Below are 19,242 nucleotides of genomic sequence, written 5' to 3'. Positions count from 1 at the left end.
ATGTATAATACACACATACACATATATGTGCATTACAGTTTGATTCCGATTTCATCTCCAACTTCTTCCTAGGAAAGCATCTTTGATAAGAACAAGGAAAGGAACAGAAACTCTTTAAGAATCATAATATGGTACAATAAAGCTTTAAGAAGAGAAACGTTTGACTTGTAGATGTTTTAGTTTGAGTGCTCTCAAGAGCCTGCACCACCCTTACCCCACCACAATGTCACTGATAGAATCCACTGACCAAGATGAGGGACTCTGCAGGCGCGGTTGAAGGACGAAGGCCTGGGGGGATTGGCAGTGATAATAAAGGAGGGACAAGAAGCCTTCCTCACTCAAGTAACACCCAATCTCTACATCATATTCATTGTCCCTTCCCTCAACTATGGGAGGGAGAGGGGATGTAGGAAACCCAGACTTTTACCGGGTTCACTCTCTCCGTGAATTTCTTGGATGTTTCTGAGGAATATTAACACACCCACAAGTGTCTAATGTCAAAGTATGATTTTCAGAAAGATAAAAACATTGCTCACCCAAATAAAGCCAGCCGTGTCAAATACTTACCACATTAATGAGAGAACCAGCAAGATGGTGAGGCTGGTTCAAAAAGAACTGGAAAAACATCAGAAGATATATAATGACTTAAAGAAAGGATAGTAGAAGAAGAACAATAATTTAAATATAAAACTAATTAATATCCTGCAGGGCAATAAACCTGCAACTTCTGGGATTTATCTTTAAAAACTAAAAGTTTAAAAAGCAAGCAACAGTAAGGTAAAATAACATAATACTAACACATGCATTAAAAATTTAGGGCAAAGGCACACAAGACCCTATTAACAGTTCACCACTGAGCAGGAGGCTTTGACAATCAAATGACAAAAGAGATGAAGGCTTTTTCTTTTCTGGTTATACCCGTCAAAGAAATTCAGATTTTTGACATAAGAATACAATGCCTTTATAATTTAAAATTTCTTATCCAACTTTTTTTTTCCTGGTATTAAACTAGATATCCACGACCACCCTCCCAACAACAGTCACTGAGACATGATTTTAAAATTGTGTCTGAGGTGACAAGAAAGTACAGTCTCCTCAAAAGCAAAATTTAAAGAGAGAGAAAGAGAGAGGAATTTAGACAGGTAAGCCTGCCTCAAGCCTCATCTGCTCTGGGGGACAAACATGAAGCCCTGGAAACCCAACATCTCCTTTGTGGTAGCTGAGCAGAGCGAATAGAACAAGTGTTACAGCCTCAAGTCCACCATCAAGCCTGAGAAATGCCGGCAAAAAGCATGGCTCTCAAAGGGCCACACCTTAAGTAAGAAGGTGACCTAGCAATAAACCCAATAAGCCCAGTAAAGGGGGACATCAAGGCAAATTTCTTCTGATAATTCATAACCCAGTCACACACATATGTGGAGGAAAAAAAAAAGAAAAAGCAAAAACCTCAAACTGTTCCTTTTAGTTTAAGGCAGCCCTGGATCATTACATTCCTAGTAGTAGAAAAGCATTAATTCATTCTAGCAAAATATCTTCAAAATAAATCTCAAAGAAAAAGCTCCAAGGAATAGGAGGTCACACTCTAAAATTACAAAACACACAAAGCAACAAGAAATGAGTAAAGGTGAAAAAATAAATAAACAAATAACCAACACCAGGAGTAGGCCTACTAGGCCTTTATTTACTAAAATTACAGAGAATATAAAATATTTAATATGTTTAGAGAAATAATAAACAGGATAAAAGTAAGCAAGGAGCATTATGAAAAATTATGAAAAAAGATAAGGAGTTTTGAAACAGCCAAAAATATTATGAGGATGAAATTATAATAATGGAAATTTAAAATACAACTTATAAATTAAATAGCAGATTAGACAATGGTGAAGAAATAATTAGGAAACTAGAAGATATTACAAAGTATTCCCAGAATACAGTACAGAGAGACAAACAGATGGAAACTTCAAAGAGATTAGGAAATAATGGTGTATGGAGTAAGAAGCTCTAACACATACAAAACTGAGAGAGGGGGGAATCAATATTCAAAGAGTTAATGGCTGAAATTTTCACAGAACTTATGAAAGACACTAATCATATTCAGGAAGTCCAAAAAACTCCCTAGTAAAAACAAATAAGAAAGAAATTCCACCTAGACACATAGAACACACTATAGAACACCAAAAACAAAACATAATAAAACCAGAGAGAAAAAGGCAGATTACCCAGAAGAGCATGAGTTTTAGATAAAAGAGCCTACTTCTCAAAAACAGCAATGTAAGGCAGAAGAAAAAATAATATCTTCAATGGACGAAGAAAAGATATCAGAAAACCTTAATTTCATGCCCTTAGGAAAACTATTCTTCAAAAGTAAAGGCAAATAAAGTCACTTTCAAACAAATAAAACAAAGTTTTACCATCAAAGGACTCTCACTACAGGAATGTAATGATATACTTGAGCAAAAAGTAAAATCAGAAAAAAATGTGCAAGAACCAAAAAAGGATGAGTATGTATGTGTATAAACACATATACATAAATACATATTTGTAGTATATCTCAGTAGTAACAATAGCTAATTTACAATACGAAAAAAGAGAAAATTAAAATATCACACAGAACTAGCATACAAATCAAGAGAGGATGATTGGTGTTAACGTATTTTAGGTTCAGAGGAAGAGAGACTGCTTTTTTGTGTCCCTTTTAAGTACATGCATGTACAGTTTCCTTTTTAAGCGTGTGCATGTTAAATTTCTCTTCTGTTTTAAGATCGAAGAGAATGTCTTCCAAATTAGTAAATGAGGAAAAATGAAATGAGAAATTTAAAATCTATCAAAAGAATTTGAGGAAGAAGAAGGAAGAATACGGAAAAGAATGGGGGAGGGGTGAGCAGGAGGAGGAGGAAGAGGAACATGGAAAAGCAGCATAAACTGAAAATTTTAAATGGAATGTCATATAAATCCCAATATATTTCTACAATTGATATGAACAAAGATTATCAGACAAGATTTTTTTAAAAAAGCATCCATGTACTATTTACAATGGATGTTCCTGAAATATAAGAGCAAGGTATGAAAAATGATTAATTGTGATAAAATGTGAGTAGCTGCACACAGCACACATAAATATATGAAATACCGAGAGGAAAATGCAAGTCTTCAAAGAGCACATAGAAGATGATGCCATTTAAATAATGTTCAAAAAGATATAAAACTAAGCAATATATTAGGAATACATATATGGTAATCTATAATGCAAAGAAATCCAAAATTCAGGACAGTGGTCACCACGGAATAGTGCAAGAAAGGGACACTGAATTAAGGAGGGAGGCATAGAAGCTTCAACGTTATAGGCAGTAATCTATATGCTAGCCTCATTAGTAGGTGAGTGGGCACTTATTTCACTATAATGACAAACAGCCTTTTTTTATATGTTTAACATTTTATAAAAATAATTTTTATAGTAAGTCAAACTATTAGTAACTTCAAATTTTTGTCTTGACTTTTTCTCTTCAGAGCAGGTTGACACCAAGGAATACAGTGATCTCGTTGCTTGCCACAATCCTCCTGTCTCTATCCTCACGTGCAGTACGTGGCACAAAACGTTCAGCAACTCCAAAGGTAAGCTCTCCTACCAGCTTTTATGTTTTCAAGCCCAGAAATGCAGGAAAACTACACTCCAAACATAGCACTGATTAAATGGAATAATGACACATACAGGCTGCTTACTTGCTCTGCAGTAAACATATATTTTACTGCAAAATTTTCTAAAGTGATCTTCTCGAAGTTAGTTAACTTAATCAAATCTAGTTCCAAAACCTCCTTAGAAATCTTCTAACAAAATGATAAATTGTAAAATATCTCTTGTAAACTTCAAAATGCACACATTAAGCATGAGGAAAGGAAGATAATGCCTAGGGCTTCCCTGGTGGCACAGTGGTTGAGAATCTGCCTGCCAATGCAGGGGACACGGGTTCGAGCCCTGGTCTGGGAAGACCCCACATGCCGCGGAGCAACTAGCCCCGTGAGCCACAATTACTAGGCCTGCGCGTCTGGAGCCCGTGCTCCGCAACAAGAGAGGCCACGATAGTGAGAGGCCCGCACACTGCGATGAGGAGTGGCCCCCACTTGCCGCAACTAGAGAAAGCCCACGCACAGAAACGAAGACCCAACACAGCAAAAATAAATAAATAAAAAATTTTTTAAAAAAAGATAATGCCTAAAATCACAAAACCCAAAAATCTAAGAAGACTGGTATTTCTGAGACAGAAACCTTATCCTTGACGGCCACATCAACTTGAGCAATTGAAGATGCATTCTATAAATAATCTGCTATATGCAAAGATGAGTATGGACTAAAACGCTTAATATCAATCATAATGATGTTAGTGTCTACCTTTTTATGTTGCTACCTCCACATATTTGAAAGCTCAAACATAACTGTTGACTGTGTTGAGATCCACTAAAAGTTATGTTTGATAATTTGAAGAAATTGGTCTTTTCACTTGTGTTCCAAACATAAAGCTACTATGTCTTTAAGCTCAAAACTCTCCTTGATGTTGAATAATTAATAAAACTTCAAACAGAAGAACTATGTGATCTTCAAATCAACTCTTTATAAAACAAGGCCAATAATTTGGTATTTAAAGCGCTGGTTTTCACATAATTCACTATGCAGATAGTCAAAAGATGACATGTCTCATAATCGTTACACAGAGTTTCAGAGGTTGGTGAATGGCTCTAAAATACTGCATATCAGGGATGGGGTGGTGCAGGGGTGCTCTACTTTTTCCTTGATTTTTTTTTTTTGCAGTACGCGGGCCTCTCACTGCTGTGGCCTCTCCCGTTGCAGAGCACAGGCTCCAGACGCGCAGCCTCAGCAGCCATGGCTCATGGGCCCAGCCGCTCCGCAGCATGTGGGATCTTCCCGGACCGGGGCATGAACCCGTGTCCCCTGCATCGGCAGGCGGACTCTCAACCACTGCACCACCAGGGAAGCCCTCCTTGATTTTTGATTTAAATAAATCCTGATCCCAAACCAGCATTGGAGAACTGTCATTAACTAGTTCACTTGCCTCTTTTTCAGTTGTATTCACAGACATTAAAGAATTTCACTCTGATTTTCTCAATAATACTACAGATCTAATAATAATCTCAGAAGCTTACAAAAAAGTTGGAATTCCTTCTCTCTTGAAATTTAGTCACATACTGTACATAAAAAAGAAAATATGAAAACTGCCTTTATCAGCAGACGTATCATAACTAACTGCAAAGTCCAAAGATTTGATCAGAAATGGCTTCAAGTTTTACATGTTCAGCTAAGTCATTCCTCTAATTGGAGCACTGGGCACAGCAATACTCGTGTCTCAATTTTCTATCTACGTAAAGTGCCACGATTTCAGAAAAAGTTCTCCAATGATATGGTTTTCTATTCTTTCCAATTAAAAAGACTACTTGTTAGGAAACAGCAACACTTGTGAATTGCTGATAATATATTCTATTGTACGTATATTGGCTCAATAGAACTGGCCACTCTCAGGGAAATAATTCCACAAATTTTTATTTTTGAAATATTTATTCTTTCAAATGAAAGAAACATACAGCATTATTTCCCAGTGTCTTTATATGGAATCACAATAAATAATTGTATTGACTGTACTATGCCTGAATTCATACATAAAATCCTCTCACAGTTTTTCTTTCACTATCATGTTCATCTACTCAAAATATGAAAAATTAGAAGACGTAATGGCAGGGTCTATTTCTTATTATACTGAAATTCCATGGTTATTTCCAGTGCCCAGTAGCTGCCAGATAAACTGAAAAAATGACTGTAGCTCCCCAGTTGACCCCAAAATACCCTCTTCCTACATTTAAACTCCACAGGAACAGGGCCTGGACCTGCTTTGCTATTTACTCAAGCCCCACATCTAAGATGGTACTTGGAAACAAAACATTGGTACTTGCAAAACAGCAGGTGCTCAATAACCATTTTTTAAATGAAAACATTTAATAGGTAAAGATTAAGATGGAGACCAGAGCTCTTCATGTATGACTATACCTGTCAAATAAATAAACTCCTAATTCAACTTAGTTTCTAGCCATAGCCAACATAAGACTGAAGAAGGTGAAAACTGTTTCAATCAAATCTTCACTGAGCACTTTCTACGTGCTAAAAGCGCTGTGCCTGGTAAAGGGAGGTAGACAAGACATAGGAAATCCCTGGTCTCATGCCCACCATTAATTTACAGCCTAGAGAACACACTGAAAGTGGTAAAATATGGAAAAATAAAGATAAAATTGAAATAATAGAGATTCTTTGTTTACTCTTCATGCTCCTTACTGAATCCTCACTTTCATGTCTCTCAGCAGGTAGGGTCTTTTTATTTTAAATACTTATACTGTCAAGGATCTTTATCATACTGTAGCCAAACTTCAGAAACATCCGGAATATCAGAATATCAAAAGATGTCTTTTATATATCATTAACCTCCAATCATAGTTTTTCATTCTGGCCCTCTAGCCCTTTGTCTATATTTTAAACACACACACACATATATATGCATACATATATATATATATATATATATATATATATACACACATATATATGTATATAGATAGAGGGCTAGAAAATATTTATATATATTTATGCAGAAATAAGCATTCATTATACAATAAGAAATCAAAACTAATCTACCTTAGACTCTTGCAGCTCAGAAATTCTGATTCTATGACTGTTCAGACATTTTAAAACAATTCCTACTTAAAATTTTTCAAGAATATGCTGGACTAAAAGGTCTAAAAACTGATTTATCAAGACACCTATTGTAGTGTGGCTAGATACAGGGCACCCAGTTAAATCTGGAATTCTGGAAAAACAACAAATAATTTTTTAACATAACTACGTCTAAAACCCAGATTTTACTGGGCGTCCTATATTTTTATTTGCTAAGTCTGACAATGCTAACCTCCTATGGGCTCCTATAAAGATACCAATTCCAATAAAGGAAATAATAAATTAATGGTATTTCTTGTATATCAAACAGAAATGAGCCAATATATATGTACAATACCAAAATTCAGAGTGAAACTCAGCCCCATTAAATTGACAGTTTCTGATGACTGTTCTCTTTTGAAAAATGCCTTAAGTTTTTAAAAATTCTAAGAAGAAAAAAAAAGAATGACTTTTTTAAAAGTCCACAGGCTATATATCACTCAGTAATAAACACAAAAGGTACTATTGAGACTGTATTTCCACATGCATATAAAAATTATGTATTCAATTTTTACCTTGAGAAGTTGTTGAGGTAGAGACCACCTATTTACTCACAGACACCAAGAAGTACTGCATAAAAGTGGCAGATCATGGCATCTGTTTAATTCAGTAATATGCCCTCATGTTCAGATAGACGAATTACCTCACGGGATTACTCGTCAAAGACACGCGGAGGGACTCCAGGCACGTGAAGAGCCTCTCATCTGCAGACTCCATCTTCAGTTCATGGATGAATTCCTGAGGTGAGATCTGTCGACTACTCTTAACACTTCCCTGCAAAATAAGTTAAAATTTTTTAATTCATGTTGTGTGAAGATTATCCATTAAAATAGTAACTACATTAATCCCACCTTTCATATTAACAGCAGCACACAACTACACTGAGTAGCACTATTTTGAGAGGATGATTTCCTTACTTCTGCCCATAAATCTATAAATTCATAACCCATGGTATCCACAAAAGATAGCAACATAATATCAAAAGGTTTTCAAATTAAAATAATTGCTTTGTCAAATCCAGACTATCATGGAAAACATAGGAAATATCTGAAAATATACCAATGTGTTTTAGGCACGTGCAAAATATAAACCAAAACTTAATACAAGAATGACCCTATTAAAATTAATATTCCAAGCAACACAGAAAAAGATGTAAATCTTTAAGCACCTAGTTCTAGGCAATACAGACACAGAGATTATCAAAACCTAGGTCTGGAAGGAGAAACGCAAGCAAGGAAACAGTACTATTCAGAGCAGTCTAATTCCTCTAACATGCCACCAAGGGACCAAAGGAGGAACACCCAACTTGGCAGAACAGACAAGGGAAGCCAAGGGGAAGGTAAATAAGAGTTAGGGAGGCAAAGACTTAGACAAGAATACCTTTCAGACTAAAACATCACACAAAAGCACACACCCAAAAAGAAAAACAAAAACACGTAGCACATATAACTGAGGATAGACACCAGGTCCTGGAGTGGTAGAGCACTGCCACACAAGCAGCTTTTCCAGGGGGTTTGGAAGGATTACACTGGCAGCAGTATGAAATACGTATGAGAAGAGCTGGAGTTCATTCATTATTCAACAAACATTAATTCCCTACTAAGTGCCTGTCGCTGTGCTAAGTGCTGAAAAAAGACCAGTGAACAAGAGACAAAGATACCTACCTGCACGGAGCTTTATCCTCCACGGGGAAGAATAAAGAATGACAGACAATAAATGTAAAATAATTAACATACATCTCACTGTAGTGTTAAGTGCTATAGGGAAAAATAAAAACAGGAGGAGGAATAAGCAGCATTAGGAGGTGGGATGCAATTCCAAACAGGGTGGTCAAAGAAAAAATAAAGTCTCACAGAAAAGACTCTGAAGGCCTCAAACCTGAATGTTAGAATAAAGGTTTGAAGGAGGTGAGAGCTCTAAACATGCAGATATCTGGAAAAAAATTGTGATGGAGGGGACTGCAGGCCTTACAGGCCACCAAAGAACTTGACTTTTACTCTGAGATCAGAAGCATCAGAAGCAGAAAGACCTGTTGAGAAGGTATATGTGTATAGTCCAGATGGGAAATGATGAGGATGCCCAACTAATAATAAACTCCAGAATTATATCTATTTAAATTACAGATTACAAATCTAATGGGAAGAAAAGGAACTGTACATGCCCCAAAGCAGCTAAGTTGAGATGGTAGGAAATTGGATGTATTTTTTCATTTCTTTTTATTTTTATTAATTTGCTACAGTGTTGCACAAGGAAACATTCCCAGTAATGCAAAACAAATTAGCCCTGGGAAACAGATGATTTTCATAAATAGCAAGTCATAATTTACTAAAGAAAAATATGCCATTCCATGAAATGGGAGCTAACTGAATCCACATTCTATGGGGTCCTCACAGCAAAGTTCCTAAAGAGATGAGTTCAGGCATCCAAAAACCCTAACAATACTTTAATTTGCTTTAATGACCCAGAATAGGGCACTTAATGAACAGAATGTCCCCATTAATAAAGTCTTCCAGCTATTATAACTTCCATGCTGCTCAAATCAACATGTTGGTCCCCCTAAAATTGGGAACAAGAGAAGAAATGTCAGCTCTCACCATTCCTATTTAGTATTATAGTGAAGGTCCTAGATAGTGCAGTAAGGCAGTAGCAACAACAGACACACAGAATAGAAAGGAAGAAATAGATGTCTATTAGCAAATGAGATGATTATGTACATGAATTTAGCAAACTCACAGAATAAAATTCAATATAGAAAAACAATTTTTTTTCTAACTACTACCAGCAATTAGAAAATAAAACTTTTAAATATATCATTTTCTAACAGCATCAAAAAAATACAAAATCATTAGGAAAATTGTTAACGAAAGAAGGGAAATATCTATACACTGAAAACTATAAAACATTGTGGAGAGAAAAACGACCTAAATAAATGAAGATGCTATACCATGTTCCTGGATCAGATGACTCAATATCAAGAAATCCATTAATAAATACATTTTAAAAATAATAATTTATAGATTCAATATAATCACCATCAATGTTCCAGCAGCTTTTTTGAAGAAACTGAGAAGCAGGTTCTAAAATTAATATGGAAATGCAGAGAACCTACAATAGAACAATTTTGAAAAAGAATAAAGTTAGGGGCTTACTTTATCTGATTTCAAGATTTACTGAAAAGCTACAGTAATCAAAGTAGAATTAATGGAACATTAACAGAACAGAAGAGAGTACAGAAATATATTGAATCTATGTAGTCAATGATTCTCAACAAAGATGTCAATGTAATTCAATGGGGTAAGAAAAATCTTTTCAACAACTGGTGTTAGAATAATTGAATATCCACATGAAAGAATGTGAACCTAAATTCTAGACCTACATGTAAAAGCTAAAATTATAAAATGTCTAGAAGAACACATAGTGAAAATCTTCACTACCCTGAGGAAGGCAAAGGTTTCTTAGGATACAAAAGCACTTAACTATAAAGTTGGATTTCATCAAAATGTAAACCTTCCACTTTTCAAAAGCCTCTTTTTTTATTAAGATAGCTTCATTAAGAAAATGAAAGGTAAGCCACAGACTGAGAAAACATTGCAATACATGTCAAGAACTGTGCAGAGGCTGAGATTTTACCATACATACAAGCTAAGTTAGCCTGTTACTATTTCATGAATTCTGACAGAAAACACAAGACTCCTCAGTTAGAAACAAAAGGACTCTATTATACGTGTTGGTTCCCTAACCCACCAACCCACAGGGATGATGCAGAGATCCCTGATGAATGACGGATACCTACACACACAGTGGACTGTATAACAAGGGAAGAACACTGAGCTTGGGGCAATCACCACTTTTATAGTGAACAGTAACAAACCCGCTCATTATCCACAGAGACATAACTTCATCTCTAAAGTTGCTTCACTGGAAATGCAGTCCTGAGAAATGACCTGGATAAAGAATGGTCAGGCCTCGCATGTTGGCATAACCAGAAAGAATATACAGGGATATCCAGGGCCCATGGTAGACTGGCTCTCCCAACGATAAATATATCTCATAAACAGCAGTCCCCAACCATTTTGGCGCCAGGGACCAGTTTTGTGGAAGACAATTTTTCCACAGACAGAGGGGCTTGGGGGAATGGTTCAGGCAGTAATGCAAGTGATGGGGAGCGGCAGATGAAACCATTTAATGAACTCCTACAATTCAATAGTAATAACACAAACAGTCCATTTAAAAACGTGAATAACAGACTTTGCAAAAGAAGATGTATGAATGGTCAATAAGCACATGAAATGATGTTCAAGATCATTTGTCATCAGGGAAATGCAAAATAAAAACAAAAACAAAATAATGCTACATACCTCCTGGAATGGTGAGGGTGTGAAGCACCTGGAACTCTCCTACACAACTAGTGGAGTTGTAAAACAGTACCACCACTTATAAAACAGTTTAGCGATTTCTTTTAAAGTTAAATATACACTTACTCAGCAAGTGCACAACTAGGTGTTAAGCAGGAGGGGAAAAAATCCATACAACATTCAGAACAGCTTTATTCATAAAAGCCAAAGACTGGGAACAATGCAAGCATTCATCAACAAGTTGTTGTATATCCATATAATGGAATACTATGCAACAATAAAAAACTTCACTACTGATAATGCAACAAGATAGATGAATCCAAAAAACTATGCTGAGTTAAAGAAGTCAAAACAAAAAACAGAACATAATGTATGGTTCCCTTTATAGGAAAGACCGAGACCAATCTGTCAATCTTTTAACCGGGGCCACTCTGGTTGAAGACATAGAAGCTGAGCTGTTAATTATCTGTGTGTTTGATTAGAGAATGAAGGTAAACGCAGACAACATCTTAAATGGGGCAACAGGTAGACTTTCCCAATAAACACTGGGAAAAAAAGAATAAACTTACTGGCAAAAAATAATTCTTTATTTCAACCACATTAGGTTTTTCCAGTTTGAAACATTTACTGTGTAAAGGCCTCTGCATTTTCACCTGAGATTCCTGCCTTAACACCCTCCCCTCTTACCCAAACCCTCAGCATCACTACTATGCAGGTTCCTCGTGCTGGCTACTCCCAGACATCACTTAGATCTGGGCCAAAACTAACTTCCCGGAAAGATTTTTTTATAAGCCACACAAACTGAGTCCCCCCCACCCCATCTATGGATTCCTTTTTCAAAACACTCACCACTCTGTATTGTAATAACTTTAATTGCTATTTATTGCTTAAAGGATATATTGAGTACCTACTGTGTGCTGACATTGTTTATATGATGTGGCTACACTGGTGAAATAAAAGTCAAAGATGACTCCTAGGTTTGGGGCCTAAGCCAAAATGTAGTGCTAACTACTTAAATGGGAAAGGTGGAAGAAAAAGAATGAGTAATAGAGGAAGCAGCTATTTAAAAGTCGTAAGTTTGATCAAAGGACATTTTTTTCTGTCTAGGAAAATAAAATCTGAGCAGAGACCAAAATAAAGAAAAGCAGGGAACATGGGCATTCTGGAAGAAGGGTATTTCAAGCAAACAGAAAAGCAAATACAAAGCCCTAAGGTAGGAATGAACTTGGCATATTTGAAGGACAGCAAGAAAATTCATCTAAATCCCAGTGAGTGTGACAAAGAGTTACAGATGACAAGGACAGATAAGACAGGCAGACATCTAATCCTGGAAGCAGGGGACTGACAAACCACAGCAAATGTTTTTGTATGACTTGAGCTAAGAATGGTTTTCACATTTTGAAAGCTTGTAAAAAAGAAGAGGAAGAGGAGGAGAAGACGGAGAAAGAAGAGAAAGAAACAGCAGCAGAAACAACTGAAAGCATACATAACACCCTAGCCTAAAATGTGTAGGATCTGGCCATTTAAGAAAAAGTTTACTGGCCCCTGATAAGGTCTTAAAAACCATGGTAGAGACTTTAGGTTTTATTCTAAGTGGATGGGAAAAACATGCATAGAAATTATTAAGATAGAGCAAACATTTTTAGAAGATTATTCTAACTACTGTGTGGCACCAGACTCTAAGTGGCAAAACATGAAACAAGGAAACAAATTAGAAGCCTTCTACATTGTCTGGTCAAGAGTTGACAGCAGGGCTTCCCTGGTGGCGCAGTGGTTGAGAGTCTGCCTGCCGATGCAGGGGACATGGGTTCATGCCCCGGTTCGGGAAGATCCCACATGCCGCGGAGCGGCTGGGCCCGTGAGCCATGGCCTCTGAGCCTGTGCGTCCGGAGCCTGTGCTCCGCAACGGGAGAGGCCACAACAGTGAGAGGCCTGCGTACCACAAAAAAAAAAAAAAAAAAAAAAGAGTTGACAGCAGCCTAGTATATGACGCCAGTGATGGAAGGCATAGATTTGCTCAATATGAAGGAAGATCAGATCAGACTTACTGATAGTTTGGATGTGAGGGGTGAGGTGTGAAAGAATTAAAATTCAAAGATGATGACAAAGCTTTTGGTCTCAACAACTAAGGGAATGGTGTCACCATCTACTGATTACTGTGACCCTGACAAGAGCAGCTTGAATGGTGGGTTGGAGATAAGCCTGATCAGAAATTCAAGGGAGAAAGCAAGAAGAAGATGGACAACTCCTTTGAGAAGATTCTGTAAATGGGAGCAAAGAACAAGGGCAGTAGCTAGAAAGGAACCTGCGGTGTGATTTGGGGTGTTGGGGGGAAAACCACAACATGTTTGCATGCTGATGGGAATAACCAAGCAAAGAGGAAGAAACTGATGATGCAAAGCATAGGTAGAGATGCAGGAAAACAAACAAGTGAACAACAACAAAAAACCCTTGAGTAGGTGACAGAGGATGTGACCTACTATACAAGAGGAAGGATTGACCTTACACAATTGCAGGGAAAGTGGATCATTCTAAGAAGAGCAAAAGCAGAATCTAAGGGAACAGATTCAGGTAGCTTCTTAGATCTGGTGACTAGGAAGTAAGGTATGGCAGTTCTATTCTGATTACATCAACAGTCTCGGTGATAGAAGCGGCAATATAATCAGCTAAAAGTGAGGATGCAGAGCTAAAGGTATGAGAGGAGATATGAAATCATTTTCAGAAGGTAAAAAAGCACGCTGACAAAGGCCATGTGGTAGAATATCTGTTAACGTTATCTGTTAAAGGCTCGCTTTGTCAACTGTGGTCATTCAGAAAACACTAGTCAGTGTGGCTGTGCGCTTCCTCCCAGATATATGCTGTGCTGACGTGCAAATGCAGAGGAAGTGGGAAGTTCCATTTAACCAAGGGCAGAGTTTATATGAACAGAGAGGCAAATGAACTGAAGATTTATGTAAGATAACAAAGGACTGTGTGTCTAAGGTCAATAAGACAAGAAATAAGAGCGTGGTGAGGGTGGGGAGGAGATGGACATGAATAAAATGGTAGAGTCAACAGATAAGCAGTTCTAAAAGGGTTATAGAATTCTTAACGTGGGAATGTTAAGTAAGTAAGCAGGTCAGGAAAGGAAGTTTGTAAACCATATTTAGAGGTGGTATTTTATCAATATTATCCAAGGTAATGGGTGGGTGAGATTGGGTGGAAAAACAAAGATTGTTGGGAGTGATAAAGTCAAGGAGATAAGAGGATGGAATATTAGATTGATCATCTATGTGAATGATCAAGTCAGGAAGGATGATGACAGTGGAGGGAGCAGGAAGAAAAGCAATAAGCTAGGTCAGCAAACCTCCTGGGAACAGTCAGCACCTCTGTGTGGTATCATCTTCTCCATTAGAACACATCTACTAGGGCAGCGTCTGCTTCTGGGAGCCTAATTCAGCACTGCGTCACCAGTCCCTGGTAAAGTGCCTAGCATTCAATGAATGAATGAGGTTATAAAATGGAAGGCACACATGGACTAAGGATTACAACAAGAAAGGAGAGGCAGATAAGTCATACCAAAAAAAAATTCTGAAGAATGAATGCTTAGCTAGAAAGGACTATTTCAATTTAAAGACATAGGAAATAGACCAGATAATTGGGAGATTAGTTTTCAGCACCATTTCCCCCCTTTTATTATATTACTATCAAAATACAGGTACAAAAGAAAGGAAATTGAGGGGAGAAAATATTATGTTACATGAGTAATCAGAAATATTCCTTTTAAACAAAGCCCTTCCAGTGTTTCTTTCATTTTACATAACTTCAAAGGAAGCAGGCAGCCAGGAAGAGAATACTCACATCTGCCTATCTCTAAGTCCATTAGCCATGAAGACGAAAATACTTAGAAAGCTTTATCCTGTGGCATCAAAACACATTAGCGAGAGAAGGATGTCCGCCTGACATCACAAAAATTAGAATGATATTTATCCAACATAGTTTTTAAACCTTTTTTAATCCCTTAGTAAATTTTACTCTAAAATACCATACGCAGGATAAAAAGAAAAGTACATACACTATTGTCATTTTTTATTAAAAAATATTCTAAGGTACAAAAAGTAATATAGCCTTTCACAACTTATTTCCCTTACCTGTTCTATTTCTCTAAAATCAAACATTCATTCTTTTGCTATGTAACTATTAAAGGTAATAGTAACCATTTCCTTTGACCTGTCTTAGAACAGATTCATTTGTACCAGCCTCGATGCCTGCGTTTCATCTCGGTTTAGGTGTAAGACTTATTCAGCATATTTCTTCATTATTCTGTCTCACTTATTTGTTTGGAGAGTAATTTGGAATAGCATTTCTATGACAAATTAAAAATACTGTATTGTATTTTGTTTTGTTGTATTTCCGAGTTACTAGTGAAAAGTACTAAAGAGATGACTTTCTTTCCTTTTTCAAAAAACTGAATTATTTCTATACAACCATGGTGAATCCACCACTTAATGATGACCTGATTTTTAAAATAAAAGTAAAAAGCTAAATCTAGAAAGTCTGCATGCTCTGCAGGAAGCCGACACAGCATAATGCCCATGTGGGTGAGGACAATGGCCTTTTAGTCCCTAGTAGAGTGTTTAACACATGATAGGTTGCTTTAAGCAAAACTTTGCCTACATTATCTGAGACATCACAGAATTCAGGAACTGTATCCTTAAAATACTATTCCAATCACTGTAAACTATCGCTCAACTTGTTAAATCATATCTTATTCCTCTCAGAAAGTAGGTAGCCTATACCAAAATTCACCGTGCAGCATCTCCAACTGCAAGGAATTGTTTCGTTTTCTTATTACTCCTAAACCTATCAAGAAAAATCAGCATTTCTTAACATGAAGACCCAAAATATAGCCTCTAGAGATTAAAAACTTAAAATATTGGGGGACTGTAAGAATAGATTGAAGATTTAAGTGCTTTTTGTATGAAGATATGAAGAGTTACTAGACTCAAGATCCTTCTCCACGACATTCACTTTGCAATTTTCAGCAGGTTAACTTCAGAATACAGAAAAATTCCATAAACATAAAGCCAAAATAGTCAAAACACCTAACTTCTCATAGTAATGAGTATGTGTACTCCTGCATGGGTGTGTATACGTCTATCTCTATGTCTGTTTATTTATGTTAGTAACAAATTAACTGCCTCAGATTCTTTTTAGCATTGCAATTCCCAAATTCTTGGTACCTATTCAGATGATGAGACTTGTGAAGATAAATAAGATGATATGAAATATGGAGATTATTTAAAGAAAAAGTTTGCATTGATAATGACAACATTTTAAGAAAACAGCAGAGTCAGCACTGTACAAAAAAGGGGTGGCAAAGTTGCTGCCAAGGGGGTAGTTAAAATCTAAATTACTATCATGTATATTGCTATTAAAATGCATTGTAACAATTTCCTTGCATTTTTCAAATGATTTCTAGCATCTCGAATGTTACTGATCAAAAGAAACACCAACCTGTCACTGCAGTATGAATTACTTGTTTTCAGAACATTTGTGATCCCAATAGATCTCCACTGCCAATAAAACCTGTCATTCAGAGATGATATTATTCTATTATGCTATATTATGATATTAAGATATTGTTTCATAGTAGAAACAATGAGCGATGAAAAGTACTGCAGAAAGGAGCATTCACTAACAAAATTAAGTTTAGCAAAGAACTCCCTTAAAGAGTTATTTTTTTCCATAAGCATTTAATGAACACCATTATGAACCAAAAATTCTGCCTATAATTTTGAAAGCTACTTTTAGTGTACAGTAAAAATAACATATGTTAAAAGTTTAGAATTACCAACTACATTTTACAAAGAAACATGATAAAATACAGAAAATCTACTGCTCTTCCCCCGTCAGTTTCTAAAATATCTTTATAGAGAAAAAAAAAAAACAACTGATTGACCACATACTAATTTTAGTCACTAAGAAGTTAACTTGAATAAATAATAAAAGACATTCAACACACTATATTTCTCTTATTATCCATCAATACCTAATTAGCATCGATTTCCCTTCCATTCACAAGGAAAGCTTTCCTTTGCTGGCCCATTGCCTTCAAAAGACACTTGACTATTTAGACAATTTTATGTATTTAAAAAGTGTTGCTCCAACTGCTGAATGCATTATAACATTTCCTCCTGCTTACCATGACCAGAACTAAGGTGTTCTTTAGCTTTCAAGCCTCAAAAAGGATATACCATAACAGTTAACAGTCAGCTGCCTCTACCAGAGAATAGTTACTGAATAAACCATGGTGAGCCATACCCCACAAACACACTGCAAAAACTACAGCACCACACACCGTGAACACATAGCATGAAATACAACATGCAGCTATAAAGAATGAAGATATCACTATGAACTGACATGGCATGCCTATCAGGACATATTTTGAAGTGGAAAAATTAAAAAAGAATATCTATAGTATAATACTTTGTATATTATAAAAGAGAAATAAGAAAATATACATATATCTGTTTATTTGTACAGGAAGACACAGGAAGGAATAACCAGGAACTAATGAGACTCCCTTCCAGGGGTGAAAAGGAACATGGTAGATAAGATGGGGGAGTAGGACACCTAAGAGAAAGGATGGTAAGTGACAAGTCTCAGAATATACCTATTGGTATAGTTCAGATTTTTGGAACTATGGTGATGTTTCATATACTCATAGAGAAAAAAAATCAAGAACAATGGGAAGAAAATCCTAAAATGAAATGAATCCAAATACAAATGGATTTCAAATGGATAATAATGGCAGAGAAATAAGCAAGAATATGAAATTTGAAGGTGTGGCTTTGAGAGGGGGGTATTTAGATAGATAGACAGAGAGACAGAGAGATACATAAATAGATAAAGATAGGGAATGAAATATATGTAAGATCCATGTCTGTATACACATATCATGTGTTTTCCACATATGGATATACATTTATTATATATGTATACATTATACATACATATATGCAATATCCAAATATGCACACAACTATATATATACACGTCATACATACAAGCATATACATGTATGTATGTATGTCTACATGCACATACATACACATGTTTATGTCCTAGCTCTGTCTGAAGGGCCTAGAAGTAAAGCCATCCTATTAGTAGAAGACCTAGCACCCAGATAATGATTTTTAAATTGCATTCTCCAAAAAAAGGATAAGGGCTAGGACAGAACAAGATGATCTTGGAAAATTTTATGCAAGACAGTAAGGAAGTGCTCAAAGAATGAAGGGGATATGCCGAAGGATAGAAGAACCAGCTTGAAAGGGTTTCTACTGGTCAAATATAAAGGGGGGTAGGGGATGTAGAGTGACTGCTTAAAGGACATGTGGTATCCTTTGGGGTTGATGAAAATGTTCTGGAACTAGATGGTAGCAATGGTTGCACAACACTGTGAAGATAATAAATGTCAATGAATTGTGCACTATAAAATGGTTAAAATGATGAATTTTATATCACCAGAAGAAACTTTTAAAAATTTTATGAAACAGAAAAAAATAAATTTGTTCTGTTAGAAGTCAGAACAGGAAATAGCTTGGGGAGGAGGAAGGGGAACGACTGGGACACTGGAGCTTGCTAGCGCAGCCCTAGCTCTACAGCTGAGTCCTGATTACATGGGTGCATTTACTCTGTAATCGTTTACCTAGCACTACACTAAAGATATGTGGACTTTATCAACGTAGAGTACTAAAAAGCCATTTTCAAATTCGCTAAGTTTGATGCCTTATGCTATTTCTAAGGTTAGACAGGTACATGCAAATGGAATTCCTTTTAAATCTTTAATTTACATTTAAAAATCATGCCATTTAGAAGGAGCTTCAAGATGGCAGAAGAGTAAGACGTGGAGATCACCCTCCTCCCCACAAATACATCAAACATACATCTACATGTGGAACAACACCTACAGAACACCTACTGAATGCTGGCAGAAGACCTCAGACCTCCCAAAAGGCAAAAAACTCCCCACATACCTGGGTAGGGCAAAAGAAAAAACAGAGACAAAAGAATAAGGAAGGGGGCTTCCCTGGTAGCACAGTGGTTGGGAGTCCGCCTGCCGATGCAGGGGAC

At 36.5% G+C, this 19,242-nt stretch overlaps 1 protein-coding gene across 1 annotated transcript in view; it reads right to left on the bottom strand.

Annotated features, from left to right (window-relative positions):
- The window catches only part of DIAPH3 (diaphanous related formin 3), a gene marked incomplete at its 3' end in the record, with an annotated part of 415,912 nt that overhangs the window by 283,150 nt on the left and 113,520 nt on the right, over positions 1-19,242 (bottom strand). The window contains 1 exon segment of the mRNA XM_007450220.1: positions 7,413-7,543. Within this exon segment, the coding sequence (XP_007450282.1) occupies positions 7,413-7,543 (131 nt within the window).

The sequence above is a fragment of the Lipotes vexillifer genome, unplaced genomic scaffold (assembly GCF_000442215.2).
Source record: "Lipotes vexillifer unplaced genomic scaffold, Lipotes_vexillifer_v1.1 scaffold275, whole genome shotgun sequence".
In the NCBI taxonomy this organism is placed as follows: Eukaryota; Metazoa; Chordata; class Mammalia; order Artiodactyla; family Lipotidae; genus Lipotes; species Lipotes vexillifer.
Note: the sequence above shows the minus strand (reverse complement) of the source record. Positions and strands in the feature narration are given on the sequence as shown.